Below are 23,158 nucleotides of genomic sequence, written 5' to 3' on the forward strand. Positions count from 1 at the left end.
AGTACCACAAAGCAGGCAATTGGAAAACGAGTTGGCCATCAAAATCCTTAATTCTTCATGTGATTTTCTTTCACTTGGACTATCTCTTCCATATAAGTGTATTTGACTGCTCTTTACCCAGACACTGGACCTCAGCTACCATCAACAATATTGCACACCATGAACTTCACAGTTTCCAGGTTTATGTTTATGTAACAGTACAAATGCATTTAAAAGCCTCTGCCTTCAGAAAGAGATGAATAAATGTAAATGTTCATCACCTTTGAGCATATGGCAGAGGCATTTGCAGCTCCGACAGGGAATGACAGTGATGTAGGGGTGAGGGTAAAGAAACACAGACTCAATGATCTTAATGGTCTTTCTCAACCTAAATGATTCCATGATTCTCTAAGTTTAGAGACCAACCTCTGTTCCTACCTTCCCAAAAGACTTCTCAGGCAGATTATTTGCTCTCTCTCACTCCTCGGTTTTTATCTTGTCAAAGTGGAACAACAATCTACCTACTGGAAGGGATCACACCTGATTTCTGAGTGAAACAGCTCTGTGTGGAGATGCAGCATCACAACATAGAAGATTATTTCATAATGTTATCACGAAGAATACAGTAAAGATTATCTAAATGTGGCATTTTATGGCTACTAAGCATTTGTATATATAATTGTATTTCAGTATGATTTTCCAATTTTCCATGTCCTTTTTCTTGTTGAGTATTAGTGCTACAACAGCTGCTACACCAGCCATGAACTCTACATCTAGCAGCTTTGTGTACAAAATAAGTTTAGAATACTACAAACCAAAACCTGTATTTTGCAAACTACCTCAGCAACTGAGGCATTCATTTGTTTCAGTTACATCTACAAAACTGGAATGAGACCTGAATTTGCATGAGCATGAAATCTGCCTGTGAGATGGGAAAACCTTCTCTATTCTCATACTGTTTAACCTACTCACAGGAAGGGGATGGGAAAGCTCCCCTTCTTCCTCCCTTCCCTTCACATGAGCCTGGCCTCCTCCTGCCCTGCCATGGTGCTGGGTGAGGGCCTCAGATCCCCCCTGTGCTGTGCCATGACCTGAAGCCCAGCTCCTCAGCACTCTGGGTATAAGAACATGGCTGAAGGGCAGTTGGCTTTTCCTTGCCCCATCCATGTACTGCAGGGATGGCACGTGGCCTCAAGCAGGAGCCAGCCTGGCCACAGAGCAATTGCAGGGGCAGTGGGCAACCGTGGCCAGTCCTTCTGTGATACACACTGCGTGTATTCGTGCTCCTCTTTCTTCACTGTTGATATGGGAGTATGGAAAAGGCCCAGCAAAATAGTTTCTCTGAGCAAGGTGCTCAGCTAACATAAAGCAAAAAAGATATGGTCATGAAAGGTTTACAATTGAAAAAGGAAAAACTGAGGTTAAATGGAGGTAGAAGCACTGAAAGGAATTTGCTCTGTTGAAAAACAGGGCTAAGTGGCAGGCTGGGAATAAATCCTTTCTCTAAGAGAGAATTCAATTTTTGGTTGGGAAATGCTGACAATTTTCAGATGGCCATTTTTCAGCCAAACAACCATTCAGATTTTTGCTGCCACTGCCAAGCACTTCTACCTATTTTGAATCTTTCTCAGTGCCCGAGAAAGCCAGAACATGAACACAGTGAAATGCAAGAACAACAACAGTTGCTGAGCTTCTGAAGGAGTCAGGAAAATGCTTGGATAAAACAGGATCTAGAGCCAATGAATAGCAACAGCTTTATAGAAGTTGGCTACCCAGGTGTGCAGCCTCTGCAGCATATATGAAATTGTGGCAGGCCTGGAGCATCTTTTACCAATTTGTCTTTACTCTGATAGTTAGGTAATACCTTAACAAAAACCTCTCAGCATGAAGTCTTCCCTCTGTTGAAATATGATTATTCATTTCTCGCTCGTGTTGTTGCCTGCTGGTATAGAATAGCAAGTTTCTTGTTTGGCTATTTTTTTTTTCAGCAACCAAAGCTGGAATACTAGGGATTTAAACTTCCTTTATTTTTAAAATTTTATTTTCTCCCCTCAGGTCTCCCCTGTTAAGGCTGTTACAGTGTATGTACCTTACACATGCATTTAAATACAATTTTGGGAGTTTTGGATTGCTTAATCATCTCCCATTTCAGACAGATACTCCAGTTGAACAGCAGTGGCTGCAGAATGCAAGAATAACTCACCAGGAAGAATGAATTTAGAAATTTGCTGGCATTAAATATTGTTCAGGCCAAAAAGGGGGCTGCCATCTTCACCAGAAGTAAGGGATGTTTCAGTGTGCCTGCCCCAACTGCTTTCCACTGGCAGCTCCAGCACTTCCTTCACTGTGCACTCTGTCCATGCATCAAGCAGTGGAATATGCCAAGAGGCATTTGATTATTGCTGTAGTAGGTCAGATGAGGGCAATGTGGATTTACCCCCCCGGGTTTGAACTTTGCCTTCTTTCTCAGGAAAGAAGCTAACTCAAGAGGATGACTGCCAGAGGAACAACTACATTACATGCACTCTATTGTTTGGGGAAGTTAATAGTTAATTGGACACTGCCAAGCTCCAGTCAGTAAACCTTCCTAATGTAAACGTCCAGTCAGTGAAAGGACAAAAAGTAGGAAGGCTCAGACAGTCCCTGTGAAATAAATGCCATTATACTCATCTTGTAACAGTCTTTTCTTCAGCAGACTAAGCTCTCCTGACAAAAGGACTTTTATCTGAAAATGTCTCTGCCAGTTTTTTTTTCCCAGCACAGAAATGCAAAAATTCATATCCCTAAGCAGCACTAATCTATTAGATGCAAACAATGGTGCCTCTAATGTTGGGATCTCTACAGAAATTCTGCCATAGATGTGTCTGTGTGCATGAGGATGGGCAGCATGCTCTAATTTTTATTTGAAAGTTATTGTGCTAAATTTGTTTTTCAATAAAAAATCCACTTCATTCCACTTCTTTGTAAAAGGGAGGATTGAAGCACACATTTACATAATAAATTCTCACCACTCAATGAGTAAAATCACAGAACAGCCTGGATGTCAAGACCTTGCAAACTTCTCCTGAGCTTCTTTATTGCGATCTGCCTGCATTGCCACCAGACCCTCTTTGAAATCCTTGAGAAAGAAAAATCACTGAAGGCTACTGTGCAGGTACCCAAACGTGTAAAAATACTGTAATGTGTTGAAGCACTGTTAAGAAAACATGAAAGCATATGGAAACTTGTTAAATGTCACTCTGCAGACAGAACAACTTGCAAGATTTTTCCACAGTTTCTAAAGTTCTAGTGGGGAACTATCCCACTACATCCAGCGTAAAACCCTTAATGGAGAACGAAACTCCACAGATTTCCCAGAGAAGTTATTGATGCCCCAACCCTGGCAGTGTTCAAGGCCAGGTGAGATGGGACTTAGAACAACCTGGTCTAGTGGAAGGTATTCCTGACCACGGCAAGGGGCCTTGGACCTAGATCATCTTTAATACAATCCATTCTATAAGTAGGTGGCAGGTAAGCACAGAAGGGGAAGAAATCAAGTCCATGAAAAGGATTGAACACTGCCAGCCAGTTAGCACCACATGTCAAGAGCAGAGCTCTTGTGAGGTAGATGGGACCCTGCCCTAAGCTAAGCATGCCATCTGATTTGAAGTTTTCAGACCCTAAAAAATGCATGGAATTCCCGGAACACATGAAACAAACCACTGAAGACAAGGGATTACTTACAGAACAGCAGCATCATGACCCTAAATAGTGAACCCACAGAGCAAAGCTGCCACTGACATTCCCTCAGTGATCGCACAGCGCAGGCACCTCGGAGCACAGCGGGCTGCCTTTCCCACCCACACGGCCGTACCTGCGCGGCCACCCCGGGGCGGCCCACACGCCGCTGCCCGGGCACCGCCTGCCCAGGGCGGGACAAAGCACACAGGGCTCCTTTCACTGCCGTGAAGCAACAGCCCGGTCTTTAATTTCGACAGCTCCCAATCCAAGCTCCGGGAGGTGTTTATTAGCAGGGTATGAACTCAACGGTGAAATTCAGGACTGTGACTCCTTGTAAGCGGTGAGCCAGCCGGTCACACGGGACACCGATACGTGTGGCTTGCGCGGCACTGACAGGCAGCCGGAGAAACACCCACGTAGTGGGCTAGGGACGCAGCCCTGGCCCAAGATCAGAGGGCACCTCACCAGGGGGCAATAAGCACCCAAGCGCTGGCGCAGCTAAGCCTTTCCCGGGGCTCTCCCGGAGTCACAAACCTCCAAGAGCGGCTCCAAAAAAGGGAACACGCCGCCGCAAGCAGCACTCCAAAACACCACCCCCGCTCCCGGCTCCCGCCGCAGCCGCTGAGGGAGGCTTTGCGAGACAGCGCCATTTATAGCCGCGGCCGAAGAGAGTGACAGGCAGCCCAGCCAATGAGTGGCGCCATCCGCGGCGGCGGCCATTGGCGGTGCCGGCGGGTGGGCGGGGCGGGGCTCCGCGCGCTCAGCGCCGCGCACAGGTGAGGACGGCAGCGGCGGTCAGCGCGCCCCGCTGCCCCTGCGCGCCCCGCGCCCCTGCGGACCGCCGGCTCGGCTCCGGGGGGGGTCCGGGGACGGGCGGCTCTGCTCACCCTCAGGAGCGGCAGCACGGCGGAGGCGCTTCCCCTCCCCGCGGGTCTCTGCGGTGTCGCCGGAGGGAGGCTGGGGGCCGTCCTGCTCCGCCATCTGCCCGCCCGCTCTTCTCTGCGCTCCCGTGCACCTGCGTGGCGGTGCGGGGAGCACCGGCCGCTCCTCCGCAGGACTTGCTGCCGCCTCTCCCTTGGCCCGCTGCTCGGGGCTGCCCGCGGGGCTCCGGGGCAGAGCGGCGCTGCGCCCTCTCCCTCGGCTGCTGGGGTGCCTGGGGATACCCCGCTCCCCAGCCTTCCTCCTGGCCGCGCGCGGGGATCGCAGGGCGTTCGGCGGAGTTTGCAGTTTTCTGTGCCGGCTCCTTCCCCCGCAGCCTCGCCGCGATGCCCCGGGCGCCGCGCAGCTCCCCGGACCGGCGCTCTCCCTCCCCGCCTCCCTCCGTCCCCGTCAGCTCTCGCCCTCTGCCGCCCGGCAGAGCTGGCGGCTCCCGGTGCCCGTCACCCCCCCGATTTTTCGCTTCCCCGACGAGATAGCTGAGACCGCGGCGGAGGGACCGCGGGCAGGTCCTGACTAACTCGCACGGCGGCAGCCGATGCCCTTCCCCGGGCGTGAGGGCTGCGCGATGCCAGGGCGCGGGTGGCGGCGGCCGGCTGCGCGCCGCGGCTGTGGGGGAGCGTGCCAGTGGAAATACGGCGGAAAAACCCCTATTTAGCGGGTCCCCGCCGCCTTCGCCTTTTAGCTGCCGCTTCCTCACGGGCCGTTCTTCATGAGCAGCCTTTTCAGAGCAGCCGTGCTAGCGCGGTAGGTGATTTCGCACCCTCCCGGCAGGATGGGGTCTGGCTCATCCTCTCGGAAGTCTGGCGCGCTTCGTGCTGTGATCCCGCACCATCCATCCCCTCAGCAGCTATGTGAAGAGCCTTTGCAGGCGCACTGGAGTGTATCAGTTTTTATGGTTTGCGGTTGGGAATATGCTTTGTGTGTATTTTGGGAGTGTCTGGATGCAAGCAGAAACTTCTTGGTTTATTTAAGACGTGATTCAGTAGGGTTCTGCTCCGCATCCGAGAGGTGCCGGCACCTTCAGCACCCTTGGCCTCCAGCATCCAGCCGGGTCATTCCCTTCGGTCTGCAGGGGGAAAGGTTCGGGTCATAATGGTGCTGGCAAATTTCATAGGCTTCATCTGTCTGGTTATACCTTCTCATACTGTCATCTCAAACTGGATTACCCCTCAGTTAAATTTGTTTGGATTGTGCTGTAAATTATTGAACAAACCTAAAGTGACCACCTGGGACTTAAATAATTTATGTGCAACTACACATGTGTTTCTGCTGGTTTAGCTATATTACATTTTTAAAAGCTGGAACATGTCTGGTTTATGCATGGCCTTGATGTATGCAGTTTGATATAGTGAAAAGCTTAAATAATCATCTAAGTACTGCTGAGCTGTAGCTGAGCTGCTGGTGCCTGTGGTTACAACACCCGGAGAGAAGGATGAAAGCAGAACCAGCCAACTCAAACTCATGATAGTTATTGATTTGACACAATGTTGTGCATACTGACTGCTGGTTGAATCAGGTTGCTACTCTTCCTTTCACTTTTTTGTTTTCTGAATTTTTTCTGATTCTGTTTTTGAGGATTCAGATAGCACAATGAGAGGCCCTGATCGCAACATCTTGATTTTGTTGCAGCAAATGTAAAAATTATGCCTGTGTTTTCTGGAAAGGCAGATGGTTCCTTGCATTATCGGATAATATTTCTACTTGCCTGGTTGCCCTCTCTTGTTTGCACGTTGGAGCAGCTGCCAGTTGCCCTCCCTGGGATAATCCCTCTAGCCTGCAGCCTGGTCCTTTGTGCACACCTGAGCTGCTCCAGAGAGCTCTGTCTGATGCTAAAATCATGGGGAAGCTAAGTAATAGTTTCAGGATATTGAAACAGGATAACAGCATTCTTGCTTCAGAGAAACTTCATCTGATTTGAACTGTTAGTCTTGGTATCCTAGTCACTTACTCTGGTAGTTTGGGGATCATGTGAATTTCCTAAATTCACATAGACAGTCCTTACAAAACTTTGGGACTTGGGATCTTTGCCTCTCCTTGCTATTAAAGTTCATCAAGACAATTATCATTGCCCATACTTCTGGCTTTTATTATGTCCCTCTCCCATTCAGAATGCTGGTACTGATGATATTTCTTGGCATTCTGTGCTCTCTGTGTTAGCTCTTTATAGGTGTCTCAGTTGTCTTTATCTCTCATTGTGTTGAGCTTGGGTTTCTCATATTGAAAGGCATTTTGCAGTTCTTTCTATTCCAGTTCATTATTTTGTTTCTCACTGAATTTTACCATCCACTGTGTCTGCTTCCCATGTACTTGCATTTGTTCCCTTCCTCATAGGTACTGTGGGCCTTCTGAGTTAATGTTTAAAGCCACAAACCTATCCGTGCATGAAGTTCCTCAAATAGAGCACGTTACTGGCATTATAGGTGAGGTAACTGTGGTCCAAAGGTAAACACTTCCAGTAATCTAGATGATGTGACTGAGATTTGAACACAAGAGCGTGTGGTTCTGTACTTTATTGATCATTTCTATTCTTTTGTTAACCAATCTTGTTGGTTATGCCTTGTTTTGTGGGCCCTTTGGTAGAGGTAATATGTGCTGTGATAGATGCTTGGGAAGAATAGTTCAAATTGGACTGGAATCTCTTGGTGCTGTAATAATAAAGAGTGGAGTTTTTTTCCCCTGTTCTGAATGCAGCAAGGCAAGAAGGTGACAGAGACTGCTTCCAAAGAAAATGCAGAACAAGTTATTTATTGCTGAGTAACATACTTGTATCAGATATAGTTTATAGTGGGGGAAAAACTTGGCAGTGCCTTGAAAGAATGTTGTCTGCTAATGTTTGACTACTGTAGAGATGATTTAATACTTTGAAAACCTCTCCCCTCTCTTTTAGAGTCGGTTTATTTATTGCCCTGTATACTCTCTTTGTCTTGCTTAGGACAGTGTGATTAACACAACTGGCTGTGTTTGGCTAGTTGATGATTATCTAATACCAGGATGTGGAACCTTCCTGAGGGATAAAACTGAACTGTAGGTAACTTAGGTTTTATCTTTATGCCTATGTGGTATAGAGGAGCAAACCATGGTTTTTTGGGGGCTTCTGGGTTGATGCCAGTTGGTATGGATTGAGCTGTCTCTCCATGTGGGAGTGTGGTCTGTGCTTTAAATGCAAATGAGATAGGGAAAAAATGGTTGTGGATGGATCAAATCCTCTTGCACTGAGCAAAGATGAGAGATGTAGGTTTGTACACGGTGTTCAAAGCTCTGGTCTCTCAACTCGCTGGAGGCGGTTCTGCTCCTGCAGTTCCAGGAGACCCACTGATTTCAGAGGGGTTTTGTTGAAGTGAGGTCTTAGGAGTGGGGCCTTGAGTTACTGCATCCTGAAAGCAGCTTTTGTATCAGTTTGACACCTGCCAGGTGACATATGACCTTCCCTTGAGTTGAGAATCAAATTGTAATGTTGGTGGTGTGTGTGTTTGTCCTTTGGTGACCAAATTCCTGTGGAATACAGCTCCCCCAGATGCAAACAGTCTTAGGAAAGGCACACATTAATCTAAAAAGTTCTATTCTCTGAGCCAAGACTGAGGCAGTGAGAGGATGGTGCACCTAAGACACAGCAAAGATGTAGTATATTTTGGTTCTTGGGGGACTCTTCTAAGTATTTTTGGCATAATCTGTTAACATTTTGTTTCCTTTAAACAGGACTAGAAGAATAAAGAGAAGCTGGATTGATGAGAACTATAAGAAAGCGTACAGCAGTTTGGAATGGATTGATTTGTGATACATCTGATATGTGAGAGCTACATTTTGTGTTGCTGTTGTCCAGCTGCTGCTGGAGTACTTCAGCTGACTTCATTGCAAGCCCAAGTGCTACGTCCTCTCCACTAGCAGAACATAAGCAAGTGTGATGCTGAAATGAGATGAGGCTCCGAAATGGAACTGTGGCCACCGTGTTAGTTTTCATCACTACTTTCCTCAGTTTGTCCTGGTACACTGCATGGCAAAATGGGAAAGGTAAGGAAAAAGCTCCAACACCTGATCACCTTCATGTGGCTGCATTTCTGTGTGCTGCTGCTGTATGTTAGCAATCTCTAAATTGCTTGTTGACTGGCTCTTCTACAGAAGGTACTGCCTTGGTGAGAAATAAACACTTGCTAGTAAGTTCAGGAAAATTGACTTTGAGTGGTCCTCATTTAAAAAGTGAAAAAACAAAGATACCTTAAAAACAAGTGCTGCACTTGGAGCAATGGGCTGGTCAAGACTGGGGAGTTGTAGTTCGATTTTGTCTTTTTTTTGTTTCCTGGTTTATGGTTGTTGGAGAAACATATGTTTGTTTTTGGTTGGTGGTTTATTTATTTATTTTCGTGTGTAACATATGGCCAATGGACCCAACTAGAGAATGTTATTTTTGGTTCTGCTTTCTGTCTTCCCTGGTGATTTGCTGATGGCAGTGGCAAACTGCCAATCAGCATTGTTGAAAGACTTTTATTGCTGTCTTAAAAAAAAAACAAAAATACTTTTTGTTAAAGTACCATGTAAAAAGTGAAATAAAATGATGAAATTCACGAGATAATAGGAAATGCATCTATTAAAATAACGAGAAACTTTATAAAATACTTAAGTAACTATTTGGTAAAGACTTTCATCTGTTCATATATCTTTGATCTTAGTGCACTCCCTGTGAACCCTGAAAAATTCAGTTTTTCTGAGGGTTGAGATTGTTTATGAAAGTAAGGTGATTTGATTTTGTCCTTCAGTAAAGCAAATAAACTTGTTCAGCAATGTTTTCTAGAAGAAGAAAGGATTGTTTTTTTATGTTATAAACGTTTGATCTCTTGAAAAATAGTAGACTGTCCTTCAAAGATCAAGTAATGTTAAAACTAATAATCATCTTCAGTGGTTATTTGTTCTGATTGTTCTGCAGAAAATCTTATTTTCAGTTGTGCCTCAAGTCCAATTAGAGGAAACTGAGGTTTTCCAGGAATACTGTCTGTTGTAGCACGGCCAACTATAAAGTATAAAAGAAGCAGATGAGTTCTGTGGCATGCTGATTTTTTTTTCCACTGGACACTTGTGGAAGAAGCAGATGCTTTGTGGTGTGATCTCTGCTGTAGCAGTTGGTTGGTGGGCTACCCTTCTGAATGCAAGCAGCAGGAAGAATGTCAGGTTCTCAAGGTTATGGTAACATGTAGAATTTTTAATTAGACAACAAAAGCATAGATGTGGCTAAGACAAGAAAAGGGTGTCTGAATGGCACTGGAAGTAATACTTTCTTCATTTTGACTGCTAACCAATTCAGTAGTTACATTTTTACTAATTTCTTCCTTAAGAAATTAGTAAGAATTTTGTTCTCGCTTCAGCAAAGATATGTTTCTATGAAATTCTTCCAAATGTGTTTTTCTTTCTTACCTGATATAGGACTTACAAGTCTTGTTCTCTTTTGTCAAAGCATGACACAAAGAAAAGTCTCTGTTAAATCAACAAAAGCCTGCTATTTGGGGAGTATAGGATATATGGCACTTTGCCACAATTTAAGCTTTTGTTAGTTGGACTGCTCTGTTTTTTTATACTTTCGTTTTCCATCTGAATGCTTAAAATCAATACTTTCTTAATGCTGGTATAAAAGTTCTGCATTTATCTTCTTCAAGATCTTGCTGTTGAGCATTAAGATGGTAGTTTGTGAAATAAAAATCAGTGTAATAGGACATGAGTAATTTCTTAATTAATCATAAATCACAGTTATGAAACTAAGGTCTAAATAATATTGTTCAAGAGACATTTATATATAGAACATTGTTTTTTAATTTGTTCACAGGTTATTCAAAATCAAAACAGATTTGAGTTAATTCAGTACCACATTTTCAATCAATACACTATGGAAAGGTTTCAGAAACTGATGATAAATATTTGCTAAAGTTATTTTTTCCAGTTCAATGTAATTTTATAGCCTTGTGGGATGGTATTTTAATTGATAATGTTTTCATTACAAAATTTTGAGTGGCTAAGTTAGAAACAAACATCACTTGCTGTTCCCATTCATTGAAAGGCTGTGGGGTGTCACATTTTTTGATTTTTTTTTATTGCATTTAGATTCATGTAGGTATTTGTCAATCTTTGGACTGCAAATGAAATCTGCTGTTAGAAAGAAAATGCTATTTTGCATTTTCTTAAAGAAAAAGCTACCCTCCTCACATTGCTCAGTGATAACTAAAACAAACTCTGCTTTTTAAAGCAGAAGCATAATGCTTCTTTTTTTTTAACTACCCTAATCAGTTTTCAAGTGATTAATTTTAATTTAGAAACTAAGATCTTGGATAATTGTCCCTTAAAATGCACCATCATTTGTAGAATACCAATTAGACTGGGATGATATGATATTTTTGTAGATTATACCTTCGTCTAGTAAATATATGTGGACTTAGTCCATGCAAAATAGGATTGAGACACTTCTAAGTGATACAGACTTCTAAGGCACAAAGGTTTGTCTCAGTAGAACAATGCTTTACAAACTTTAAGATATGCTGAGAAGTTGTCAGGAGATGAAGGAAATACTCTGTTTGAAGTGCCATTGCTGTATCTTACCAGAGGTTTGATTATATGCATAACATTTCACAAGTCATATATTGCTATTTGCATGAAATGGCCAATTATATGATTTTGCTTTTAAAATAACTGTGTTTGAAGAAGGTTGACTGAAATATCTTCAGTCATTGGAGAGAGTCTTCAAAATTAGTCCAAGGTCTTTGTTGCTTTCTGGACTTCTGGACAGTGTAGAAGCACTGGTGGTGTAAGGAAGCAGTACAAGTCCTGAATGCACCCGGGAAAGATCTCTCCTGGGGGATTCTTGCAAATCAGTTGAAAGACCACTTTCTAGGGTTTAAAATGTGCTATGGTTAGCATGAATGAAGTACGTGTTGGAGATGGAATGTTAAAAATGCTGATTACTGTGGTGTGCAGAAGAAACACTTCTAAAGGATCTGCAGTCACTTCACATTCACAATTAGTTCAGTGTAAGACATCCTCGAGTTCCTCTTAAAACTGAGCTCTTATGCAAGGAATAACTTTGTGCTTAATACCATCTCTTCTGACTGAATTGTGTTTTCTGGTTCTACTGACCTGCTCAGGGTCACTGTCTTCACCACCTCATTTGTGAGCTCTAGAAATGTGAGCTCTAGGGTGTTTTACCCTGAAGATACTGCTCTTAAGAAGATCAAACCAGTACAGAACAGTACTGCATACCTATTAGACCAGTCACAAAATTTACATCAAAGCAGTTGTGTGCTATGTAAAATATGTAATTTTGATGCTTTTTTCTTTATTGTGACTTTTGGTCTGAATACATAATGTTCCAGGAAGAGCCCTGTGCTCCATAATGCTAAAGAACCTCCCCTTCTTGGATCAACAAACTTCCTGATGGCTGTGGAAATTGAGAAGGAAGATAAATACTTTACTGAATTAGTGCAGGCATGGTAGGATGGAATTCAAGTATTTATTCATTTAAAGTATGTGACTTATTCTCTGTCAAAGACAGTTTCTTTATTGTGACTTTTGGTCTGAATACATAAAGGAAGAGCCCTGTGCTCCATAATGCTAAAGAACCTCCCCTTCTTGGATCAACAAACTTCCTGATGGCTGTGGAAATTGAGAAGGAAGATAAATACTTTACTGAATTAGAGCAGGCATGGTAGGATGGAATTCAAGTATTTATTCATTTAAAGTATGTGACTTTTATTCTCTGTCAAAGGCAGCTGTTGGCAGTGTCTTGCATCACTTCTAGGAGATGTTTGGCTACTTGAAGTGTTGAGAACAGATACTGCAATATCTATTGTGAAAACCTGATGCAATTTAGTCCTTCAGAATTGGCTAAACTGTGTCGTTTTCACAGCACCCTGAAACCATTAGTGTATTTAATCATTCTCCTTTAATGATGAAGAATTGGTTTAAGAACTTCTGGATTTCAATTCATCCAGGGGTGTTGTCATAACTGCAGGATTTCCTCACTACATGGGGATGGCTTATTTTGGTACACCAATACAAATTCCCATGTGAAGACCTCCAGGAAATCTTTTGAGATACTTATCTAGCTTCCTGGTTCACTGAACAGTCACTCATGCTTAGGTAATGAAGGTTGAATGTGGGTTTTTTTAAGCATGAAGTTTTCTCTTGTTTGAGGAGAAAATGTCCTGGGCTTTATAATAAAAATGTCATCTTCTCTCCTCTGTCTGTTTTCGCAAAATTAGAATTGCAGTGCTGATTCTCAGCCACAATAGTCTTAAGTGTTCAAAAACATCTAAACTTAGCAAGGATAACAAAACCTAACTGTGACTAAAACAAAAAACCTCAGCCAGGGGTGGCTAATTTTGGAGTAAGAAGCAGCAATATTTATCCCCAGAGGAAAAAGAGTCCTACAGGAAGAGCCACAGAGGAAACAAGGCAAGGAGGACAGAATCTGTCCTATCTATCTATGAATCTATCTGTCTTTCCTCTTGGCAGTAGTTATGCAATATTCTCATTAAGAACAGGTGAAAAATCTGAGATATATGTATTTTGCAACTATAACCCACCTTAGTTTCTACATGGATCCTAGGAGAAGCTGTTATGCAGGTAAATGCTGCTACAGACTTCTGTCTGCATGTTCTAATCTTCGGAGTTAGACACTCATTTCCCACTGATGTGCGAGTTAAGACCAACCAACCAAAAAAGTTAAATGGACTGCAAACTAGGAGGAGTAAAGGCAGGGGAAGGGAAGGGACAGGCTGGGATGCTAAAGTGGAAAGTGCTTATAACAATTTAGGCCTTGGAAGAAGAAGGGGTCTTTCATTTCTGTTAAATAGAAGGAAAATGTTGGTTTCCTTTGGAAATTCTGTTACATATCTTCCAGGAGCTGAAATTAAAGGAAATAAGAATTTCCTTGTTCTTTTTAACACCAGCACATGAATGTTGTTCTGTTCTTTATCTAAAATAAACTTCAAGCTTGTTTTCAACAAGAAATTGGCCTATAGCTTACTGATACTAAAAATAGTTTTAGTTCATTAAAGCTAATCAGGAATGTAGGTTTGGTTACTGGTAGTGAACACCCTGTCTTGGGTGAATAATACAGAATATACAGAGCTGTATAGCTGTTGAGGTGGGACAGTATTTAGGTCTGCAGCATCTTTGTGTCTGTCTTATGACTGCTGCGGGAGAGCTCCTCTGGCAGCAGTGATTTTTGGAGAACTGCAGTGAAAAGGATTGCTACCAAAGGAGTTTTGCAGCACTGCCTTGCTCCTTGCATTTTTTTGTAGCCTGTTAGCTAGGTTAGCTCATCTGTTTGTGGGATTATAAAATTTGGTTGCTACCAGAGTATTTAATGGGATTTGGCTTAGCCAGCATCTTGAGATACTGCTCTTGATTACAGCCTAGTGTTAGAGGTGGGGAAAGCCCATACTTCTGCTCAGTGTAGCTTCTCAAAATTTTTCTTCAGCCCTTCAGAGTCTTCTGTGCTTCCATGAGATATCCCCTCTTCCATCCAGCCAAATAAAGATTGCCTCCTTCTTAATGCTACATTAGTGTTAAGGAGTTTTATTTTTACCAATTTTTGGTAGCAGCTCCTCCAAAGTGCTGGTTGCTGCTCACATCCAGAGACTATTGAGACTATCATGGGCACAATTTAGCCAAGCCAGGAAAGACAGTTGGATCTGATACAGCTGCTCATACCTTAGTGTAACATTTTTAAGTGAATAAAAGGGGCTTTGCAATGATCTGTCCTTTTTTAATGGCAGTTGATATTTTCCTTAGTGAATCTAGTTGATTAGAGGCAGAGAATTCTTACTGGATTTCAAACAATACCATGATGGGAGGAGCAACAAAGGTAGACAAAGATTGAAATTTAAAATTGATTGAGCAAATTTGAGACCAAGTCAGGAAGTGGGGTGAATGGTGGGTTGAAGATAGGTGAAAGTGCCCCAGTCAAAACATGGGGTGCAGTAAAAAAAAAGAAAATCAAATGTGTACATGAAGAATTGGGAAGAAGTTTTATGTTGGCATTATAGGTAGGAAAGACAGTCATGCTACATATGACTCATTGCAGAAAACAATGGGAGTTGAGCAAAAAAGAGATTTAAGGAAATACATATGAAGTCTACTGCAAGACAGAGGAAATATTTTTGCTCTGCTTTGTACTGTGTCTGCTGCGGGATGGAGCACTGGAAAGAAAATAGATTCATTAGATGGGGTTCAAAGAAACAACAACTGATCAAAGATCCAGAAAGTCTGCCTTGTAAGGGAAGGGTCATTGTCTTGATATTCCTTACCTTAGAGGAGATGTGTGAGGTGAGAGACAGGAAGATAATTTTCAAATATTTTAGAAGTTCTTGCCAAGAATTTCTTGCCAAAAAAAGAAAGAAAAAAAAGGACAATCTATTGCTTGTGACCATAGTGAATAACAGGATCTAAGGGACTTAAATTGAATGGGAGAGGAAGGTTTGATAGTGGACAGTTTTGTAGTGGCAAGTACAGTTACATATTAGAGTAGATTACTGGGGAGGAGTTGGTGGTGAAGAATTTCCATGTAGGCAGTTTCAAGAATAGTTAAAGCAGCAATGACAAATCAATGATACCGTAATTGGTACCAATAGAGATTTGGGCTAGCACAAAAAGAGTGATTATACTGATTTTTAAAGTCAGTATGATGCTTGCAAAATAAATCTTAGCTAGGGAAGACCTACAGCTGGCAGGAATGCTCCAGCTTTGAAGTAGCAATTGTGGTGAAATTAATTTTGAGCGGGGGATTGGACTAGATGACCCCCAGAAGTCCCTTCTAACCTAAACTGTATTAGTTATTCTTGGCATTTGCCAGGTTTATCTCTACTTATGCCAAGAGCAACAGGACAGTGTGTTTCATACTAAATAATATTGATGCTTGCATGAGATATGTGAGAGTTTCCCTTTGTTATAATATAATTTGATCCCTTAAAATACATAAAATATTTGCCTGTATTTTAGCAGATTCCCTTATCTGTTTGTTTTTAGTCTCTTGCTGTTATTAACAATAAACAACCACTTCTATAGCTAGCAGCCATGAACATACTGTGTTAGAAAAACATCAAAAATTGACTTACTTTTATTTTCAAGTGTGATTTTTTTCCTTGTTCTTTTTTTCCCCTCACTCTCACAGTTTGGAGTAGTATCTTACTCAGTTACCTTTTTCCTGCTGTGTAATTATGACTTTATTTGCTGCTGGGATGACAAAAAAGCTTTTTTCATTATTGATACAATCTTTAGGACTAGAATCCTGAAAGTTGTTTTTATTTTTTATTTTTTTTTTTTCTTTTTAAGATGATACACTGGTAAGTCTGTAATTTAGTTCTGTCTATGATGCACTATATTTTGTTTTCCTGAGCATGGCAGAAAGTGAATAGAAAGCAGTTTCCTTGCTCACAGTGAAAGGCTTTATTCCAGCTAGTCTCTGCCTAAAAAGCAATTACTCTGCAGTATTTTAGAGCTGTGCTTCCAGCTGTTTTTCTGGTTGTCTCCTCAGCTTTCATGCAGATTTCTGCCTGTTCCTGTGGATGCTTCCCACAGATGTGCCACCCATCCATCTAACTGTAAACAACAGAACCCCTCTTTTTTGCTTGTGACAGTATGTAATTTTATTATATAATGCTCAAAAATAACTTAAAAGTTTTCAGTGCCTATCAAGCATAAATTTTGCTGTAGTCACCTGCAGATACATTGTGGTCTTACATATCAATGGCATGGATGTGTAAGTTTCCTCAGACACTTCAGAGATGGCCTGAACTCTATCTTTTTTTCCTTTACAAATGACTAGTGAAGTACCTGTGCCAATAAACAGCCCTCATACTTGCTTGCACAACCCCTGGAGACAAGCTGTAGAGCTACTGTTAGAGAGAGATTTGACTAAAACAAATGTGATGGGATTGCATTTGACTTACAAGGTTGTTGTTAATTTGCAGCAATGTGTGAGCATGGTGAAGCTTTGATCCTGAGTTGCTTGCAAGGAGGACAAGTTAGAAGGAATATGTTCTCAGAAACAGTTTGTTCAACACAGTTGTCAAGGCACAAAGAAACAAGGAGTGTAGCAACCTCAGCCCGCTAGCGTGTGTGGAAACAATAACCAGACTTCCGCAATGACTTCAGTTTTGTACCCAGGCTGTTAAGAATTTCTAAAAGTTTCAGCTCTTAAAATAGTGCTGGTAATTTTGAGGTTGTAGCACTCACTCCTCTGACAATTTTTGCTAGATGAATTTTCTCCTAATGTATTACTATGTTAAACATTTGGCTGTAGGTCAGTCATTACTAATCTCTTTGTAGTTTAGGAAACTGTGTTTTCTTGTTGGGTTTTCTTACAAGGGTTCCTGCCTTGTATGTATATGTTTGTTTCTGAGAGGAGGGAAAGGAATGTTTTAAAGTAAGAGCATCTTGATTTACATGTACAGAAACTCTCTGAGTTACTGACAGTTCTGTAGTAGAAACAAATCATGTTAAAGTGTTTGGAAGCTTTCAGGTTATCAGAAGTAGTTGCTTTTTCTGTGTTCTACTGTGTTCTACTTTGCTGTATACTGTGTTTCCTTGCCCCATTGGACTCTAAGCTAACTATACTGAGAGTCAGCATGTTAACTCTCAAAAAGCTTGAGCCCTGAATGTTCAAGAATATGTGAGCACAATAATGAGATAATTTTTGGCCAAGGTTTGAGACACATACACATTGGTCTTCCTGGACAAGACTTCAATTTCTTCATGGAATTTTTGCCTGGGCAGAAATCCCTACAGATGCAGAGCCTGCAGCCTGGATGGGTGGGTGCTGCTGCACAGGCATCCTGTTGCTGATGAAGTTGTGGCATGACCAGAAACTCCAGTTCTGTACACACAGACTGAGCGTGCACAGCAAGTGACACCTTTGGGAAGCTTTATGTAAGTGCATATTTGTGATAAGTAGTTGCTGAGCAATTGCACAATAGTGCTCAAGTCCATGTGCTTGGGATGTCTGAGAGGGGTCAGCCACTCAGTTACCACACGGTTGGTTGCTGTTGGTGCTGTGAGTCACATTCTGGAGGATGTGTGGAGGTGCATGTGTTGTAGAGTTTGTTTACGTGGAAGCATCAGGGTTAAACATTTTTGCTTTGCACAAAGGTTGTTTTCACTCTCTGTTGATGAGAGGGGCTCTGGAAGAAATAGGGGAGACCTTTCTGGAGTTCACATGTGTACACACATGCTGGTAGAATAACTGCTTTCTCATAGGTAGGTTCCCTCAGGTCAGGGCTCATTTTCCCTTATTCTCCTCCTCCACACTGCTGCACTGAGTTGTATAGAATGCTATTTTATATTACACAAAGACCCTGAAAAAGGACTAATGCTTTACTCTGTATTTGTAATATGTTGCTGTAGACCTAACTGTATTTAACTCAGTTTGAGGAGAGTGTTTAACTTGGAACAAGCTGTAACTGAATGGAAGACTTCTCTTGTTGTGTTTTGGGGATCCAGCAATTAATTTAATTGGGGTTTGTGATATTTTAGCTATGTGTAGATTAAAGTGATCAAAGGTTTGAATTGGGTGAAGCTGAGAGTTTATTCTTATGCAGGACAATTGATGTTAGGACATTCACAGAATGTTTAGTTAAGGGGTTCAAGTTGTTTTAAGTGCAGTCATAAGATAACCTAATATCTTGGGTAACGATTGTAGGATGGCTTTTTTCAAAAATTGCATTTAAAACATGCTTCTGTATCCTCTTTTTTACTCTGTCACTCCTTCATGATAATGTTTTACTCTGGCTTGGTTCAAATTTACTGCAGAATAAAGATTAACATTGTATTCCTGTGAGTTGGGAGGAGTACTGCGTGCTGCCACTGCTCACGTTCCGCTAACTGCGTGGGTGCAGAGCTGCTGCAGCACTGCTGCTGCTGCTGGGGGTTACAGGCAGGTGCTGTTCAGGGGTAGAAGGGCTGCTATGTATGGGGAGACATACGTGGGGAGCAACATTAGGGCTGGTGTGTGCTTGGGCTCAATGATGGTTTTGAGGGCTGGGCCAGAGGAACAGAGGGTGTTGGGGTGTGGAACAGAGTCTTGGGAAAGAGCAGAGGCTGCTCTGACAGAACGTCCTGTAGGTGAGGAGGGGTGGAAACTGCTGGGAATCAAATCTGTGACGCTGGTGTGGATGCAGTACCTGTGTTTGAGGTGGGGGGTACCCTCCCCACCTCGCAGCCTTGGCTCTCTCTAGGCACACAAACTTAGCAGAGTGCCAGGTGAGAGAGATGGCTTATTTAGAACTCAGACACTTACATGTCAATTGTATGCCTTAGTTTTGGATTTTTCATGATATTGCTGGTTCAGTCCTTCAAAGTGTAAGACAAACTGCTTGTGATTGTGTTCATAGTTGTATTTTTGTACTTGGTAATTTTTTTAATTAGTAGAGAATAGCTCACATATTCTGGCAAGAATCTGTGCTTCAGCTTTTTGCTTTTATCTATAACTGGTGTTGTGGTACATCCTAATTTCTTGTCTGTGCTGTTGTTATTGTTAAATCTGCCATAGAAGAAAAAGGCATTAAAAGCCTTGGCTTTGCTGTTTATTGAGACATTATAGGTGCATTTTTCAAATGGAAGTTGGATGTAGGAATTTGTTGTTAGGTTAGGTTGTTATACCAAAGCAGAGTGTTGCCATTTGTGTTTAGGTGGAACTGCAGAGTGTGTGGCTGATGCAGTTGACTCTACCCTTCATTCTCAAAAAAACCCCTAATTTTATAGCAAATTGATTTATATACTGCAATAATGGTACAAAAATAAAGGACACTTAATGAAAACTTCTATGGTTTTATTGTTTTGCATCTTTCAAAATTAAAAACTGAATTTTTCATCCAATTTTGGCAGTGCAAAACTTTTTGGGAGCAAATCTTTAACAAATCACAAAGCCCTTCCTGTAAGAAAAATTAAAAACTGTTTTTCAGTTAATCTTTATTAAGACCATGCTTCTTGGATCTCTTCTTCTATGGGACTAATTACTACGCTGTGCTAGTTCTTCTACAAACTCCATGTTTCCTTGTTGCAGAAAGTATCAATATGAAAATTATAATTTTATTCAGAAATATTAACCCATTTACAATACAAATTGTGCCATATTTCTCAGTGCTGTTGTAGCATCACGATGTTCAGCAATACTGATTAAGAGTACTATAGTGGAAAAATAATTTAATATGTAATTAGCACAGTGATTTGGAAAATTTTAACCAAAATACTAATTTTCTGCACTGAGTATTTTGGAGACTCTACTTGTCACCAGAAACATTTAAAATTTCATCTTCTTATACCTTGTAGCACACACATTCTATAGTCAAGGCTAACTAGAAGCTCAGTAGTGCCTTCTCTAACCTAGTGCAAACATCTTTGTTTCAAGACCATTGTTTTCCTGTTTATGAGGCAACTGAGATTAGCTCAGTTGATTGGAGCATGGTGCTAATAACAACTCATCCAGCCTGGCTTTAAACATTCCCTAAGATGGGGCATCCACATCTTCTCCAGGAAACTTGTTCCAGTGCTTCACACCCTCTGAGTAAAGCATTTCTACCTTGCATCTAATCTAAACCTACCTTTTTTTTTTTTTTTCAGTTTGAGGCCATTTTCCCTTTCTTGTTATCCCATGCCATTGTAAATGGTCCCTCCCCAGCTTTCCTGTTGCCTCCCTTTATGTACTGGAGGTGCTGTAGTGTTTCTCTTCCAGGCTGAGCAATCTCCAACTGTCTCAGCCTTGTCTTCATGGGAGAGGTGCTCCTCTGACCATCTTTATGACCCTTCTCTGGACTCTCTCCATCATGTCTGTGTCTTTCCTGTGCTGGCACCCCAGAACTGGATGCAGCACTGCTGGTGGGGTGTCATGAGAACAAAGAGGGGCAGGCTCACCTCCCTCACCCTACTGGCCACACTGCTTTTGGTGCAGCCCAGGACAAGCTGGCTTTGGGGACTACACGTGCTCATTGATGACTCCTGTTGAGCTTGTCAACCAACAGCCCCAAGTCCTTCTTAGAGCTGCTCTCAATCCATTCTCCACCCAGCCTGTGCTTGAGCTTATGGTTGCCCTTACCCAGAAGCAGGACCTTGCACTTGGCCTTGTACTTCATGAGGTTCTCTTGGTTCCAGGTCCCTCTGGATGGCATCCCTTCCTCCCAGGGTATCAGACACCACAGAGCTTGGTGGTGTTGGCAAACTTGCTGAAGGTACAGTCAGTCCCACTGCCCTTGTCACCAACAGAGAAGTTAAAACATGCTGGTCCACATACTGACCCCTGAGGGTGCCACACATCACTGGTCTCCACTTGGACATTGAGACATGGACCACAACTCTGACTGCAACCATCCAGCTAATTCCTTACCCACCAAGTGATTGATCTGTCAAATCCATGTCTCTGCAGTTTGGAGACAGGGATGTTGTGCAGGACAGTGTCAAATGCTTTGCACATGTCTGGCTATTTGCAAGAGGTGAGGGTTAGAATTAGAAGAAGCTTGAAGTTCAGTAGGTTATAAAAAACTTGAAGCTTGAAGAAGAAGCTTGAAGTTCAATAGGTTATGAAAAGAGATATGGAGAGAAATAGTTTTCCTTAGAATAAAAAGAACACCACAAAAGAACTCCCCAGGAATTTGAAACTTCTAGATAGCATGATATCTTAATGTAGGTATATGTGCTTGTTTGTGGAAGGTAGCTGAAAGTATTATTGTCTGATTGAGATCTGAGGAGAAACATGAGATGTCACAGATGACTTGTAGTCAGACTGACTCTAAGAGGTCAGATTACCTATGGGGTAATTACATTTGTTTACATGGTCAGCAAATCTGTAAGTATTTCAGGTGAAGGCGTTGTTCTTGTGCTGTTTTAACACATGTGAAAGAAATGTGTAACCTAACCTATCAAGGTTGGTTTTGTTGTTATTTTTAATGTTGAAATTATGATACCATACAGAGATGCTGGTTATAAAGCCATATGCTGCAAGGATCAGATCAATGGTTTTGGCTTCTTTGATATGTCCTGTTAGGAATAAGTGTAATTAGCTGCTGTGTGGTTTTTGGAAGATACTCCTGTTCATTGGTAGCAATGAAATGTATGTATATATGTACATCTAAACTAAATGATGGAAGCAAACATAATAAATTAATGTAACATGTATGCTTAATGTTTCTGCAGAAATGTAGAATGGATTGTTTTATTTTAGTATGTTAAAAAAGCAATAGAAATGCTTTCTTTCACCTAATATGCTTCAGTCCTTCAGTGTTGCCAAGAATGCAGGCTAGCCATTGACTTGTCCTGTACCTTAAATGTTTCAGTGTTATGGTTGTAATGTTTGCTTAAACTGGAGCTTTGTGCTTGCTTGAGCAGTATAGTTACAATCTTCCTTTTTATTCGGCAGTTAGTTTGAAAAAATAATTGTGACATGATGATCTTTGTAAAAGCTGTCACTGTAAATTGTGTTTTTGAGGTAATACTGTGATGTTGTTGAAGGTTTCCTAGTTTCTTTCACACTGCTGTACACTTTAAATCTTGTGCAAGACATGTCAGAAATGTCAAAGTGGGATGTTTTAGTGACAGTTACTTGAAGGTAATTTTTTTCCACTGTAAAGAGTTACTGTCCAGGTTACATGAATTCAGTGCTTTGTATACTCAGCTGAGCTTTTCTTTTATCAATTTCTTAAACTGAACTCTGTGCAATGAATGTCTACAGCAGAAGTTGCAATAATTTTTGTTCTGCTTTGCTTCTTGGGAATAGAATCTATGAAGCTTTTATTTATCCCTTAGTGTTCATGGACAGAGATGTTAAGTACTGATTGCTTATTGTGAACAGATTTAGCATATGACTTCAGTGATGTTTTTATATCACTGTCCCCTTAAAAAAGAAATGCCAGTAGAGGTGGCTTTACTTAGCACTGGGAATAAAAGAAGAGCCAAGTAGCTGGAACCTAAAAAGCCCTGAGGTTTATATTCATCCATAGTGTGTTGAGCAGTGTTGTTTACTAGTCAGAGAAGTGTGAACCCTAGTAAAGTTAACAGTCAAATCAGGACAAATAAATTGCAAATGTGTGATTGTGTGATTTCATTTTTGGAGTGGTTTTTTTTGTTTGTTTGTTTTGGGGGGATTGGGGAGTTTTTGGTTGTTTTTTTGTTGTTGTTGTTTGCTTGTTTGCTTTTCCCCATCACTGTAGCTTGCTGTTCTCTGCTTTAAAAGAAAACCTTCAGCTCAAGTGCTGCCAATAACTCTTCTCAAACAAATCATGTGTTTAATTATCCTTATTGTCTGAAGCAAGTGCACAGACAGAGGACCATATGCTTCTGTTGACTTGACCTCCTTATTTGTGGGTGTCTGGATTTTCTGATATATTATTTTATTTATCCCTTGTGTCCAAAGGAATATTCAGACTCGCTCATCAGGGAAAATTTGAATGTGGTGTCATACTGGATTTTATAATTGATTTGTAAGTTGTCTTAATTGTGACCTTTCTCTATTGAACAAATTGTATCTAGAAGTAAAGGTGTGCAATTGCATCTGGAG

General features: G+C 41.7%; 1 protein-coding gene across 4 annotated transcripts in view; it reads left to right on the forward strand.

Annotated features, from left to right (window-relative positions):
• Positions 1-4,461: 4,461 nt before the first annotated feature.
• Positions 4,462-23,158, forward strand: part of MGAT4A (alpha-1,3-mannosyl-glycoprotein 4-beta-N-acetylglucosaminyltransferase A) — a 73,024-nt gene continuing 54,327 nt past the window's right edge. The window contains exons 1-3 of one of the 4 annotated variants that reach the window (XM_039714565.1): positions 5,428-7,058; positions 7,571-7,662; positions 8,335-8,646. In XM_039714565.1, the coding sequence (XP_039570499.1) occupies positions 8,553-8,646 (94 nt within the window). In that variant the 5' untranslated portion in view covers positions 5,428-7,058; positions 7,571-7,662; positions 8,335-8,552. Of the gene's footprint in view, positions 4,476-5,251; positions 5,383-5,427; positions 7,059-7,570; positions 7,663-8,334; positions 8,647-23,158 lie in introns of those variants that run through there. The other 3 variants (XM_039714564.1, XM_039714567.1, XM_039714566.1) reach the window with 3 other exon arrangements.

Source organism: Passer montanus, unplaced genomic scaffold (genome assembly GCF_014805655.1).
Source record: "Passer montanus isolate IOZ18808 unplaced genomic scaffold, ASM1480565v1 scaffold3, whole genome shotgun sequence".
Lineage (NCBI taxonomy): Eukaryota > Metazoa > Chordata > Aves > Passeriformes > Passeridae > Passer > Passer montanus.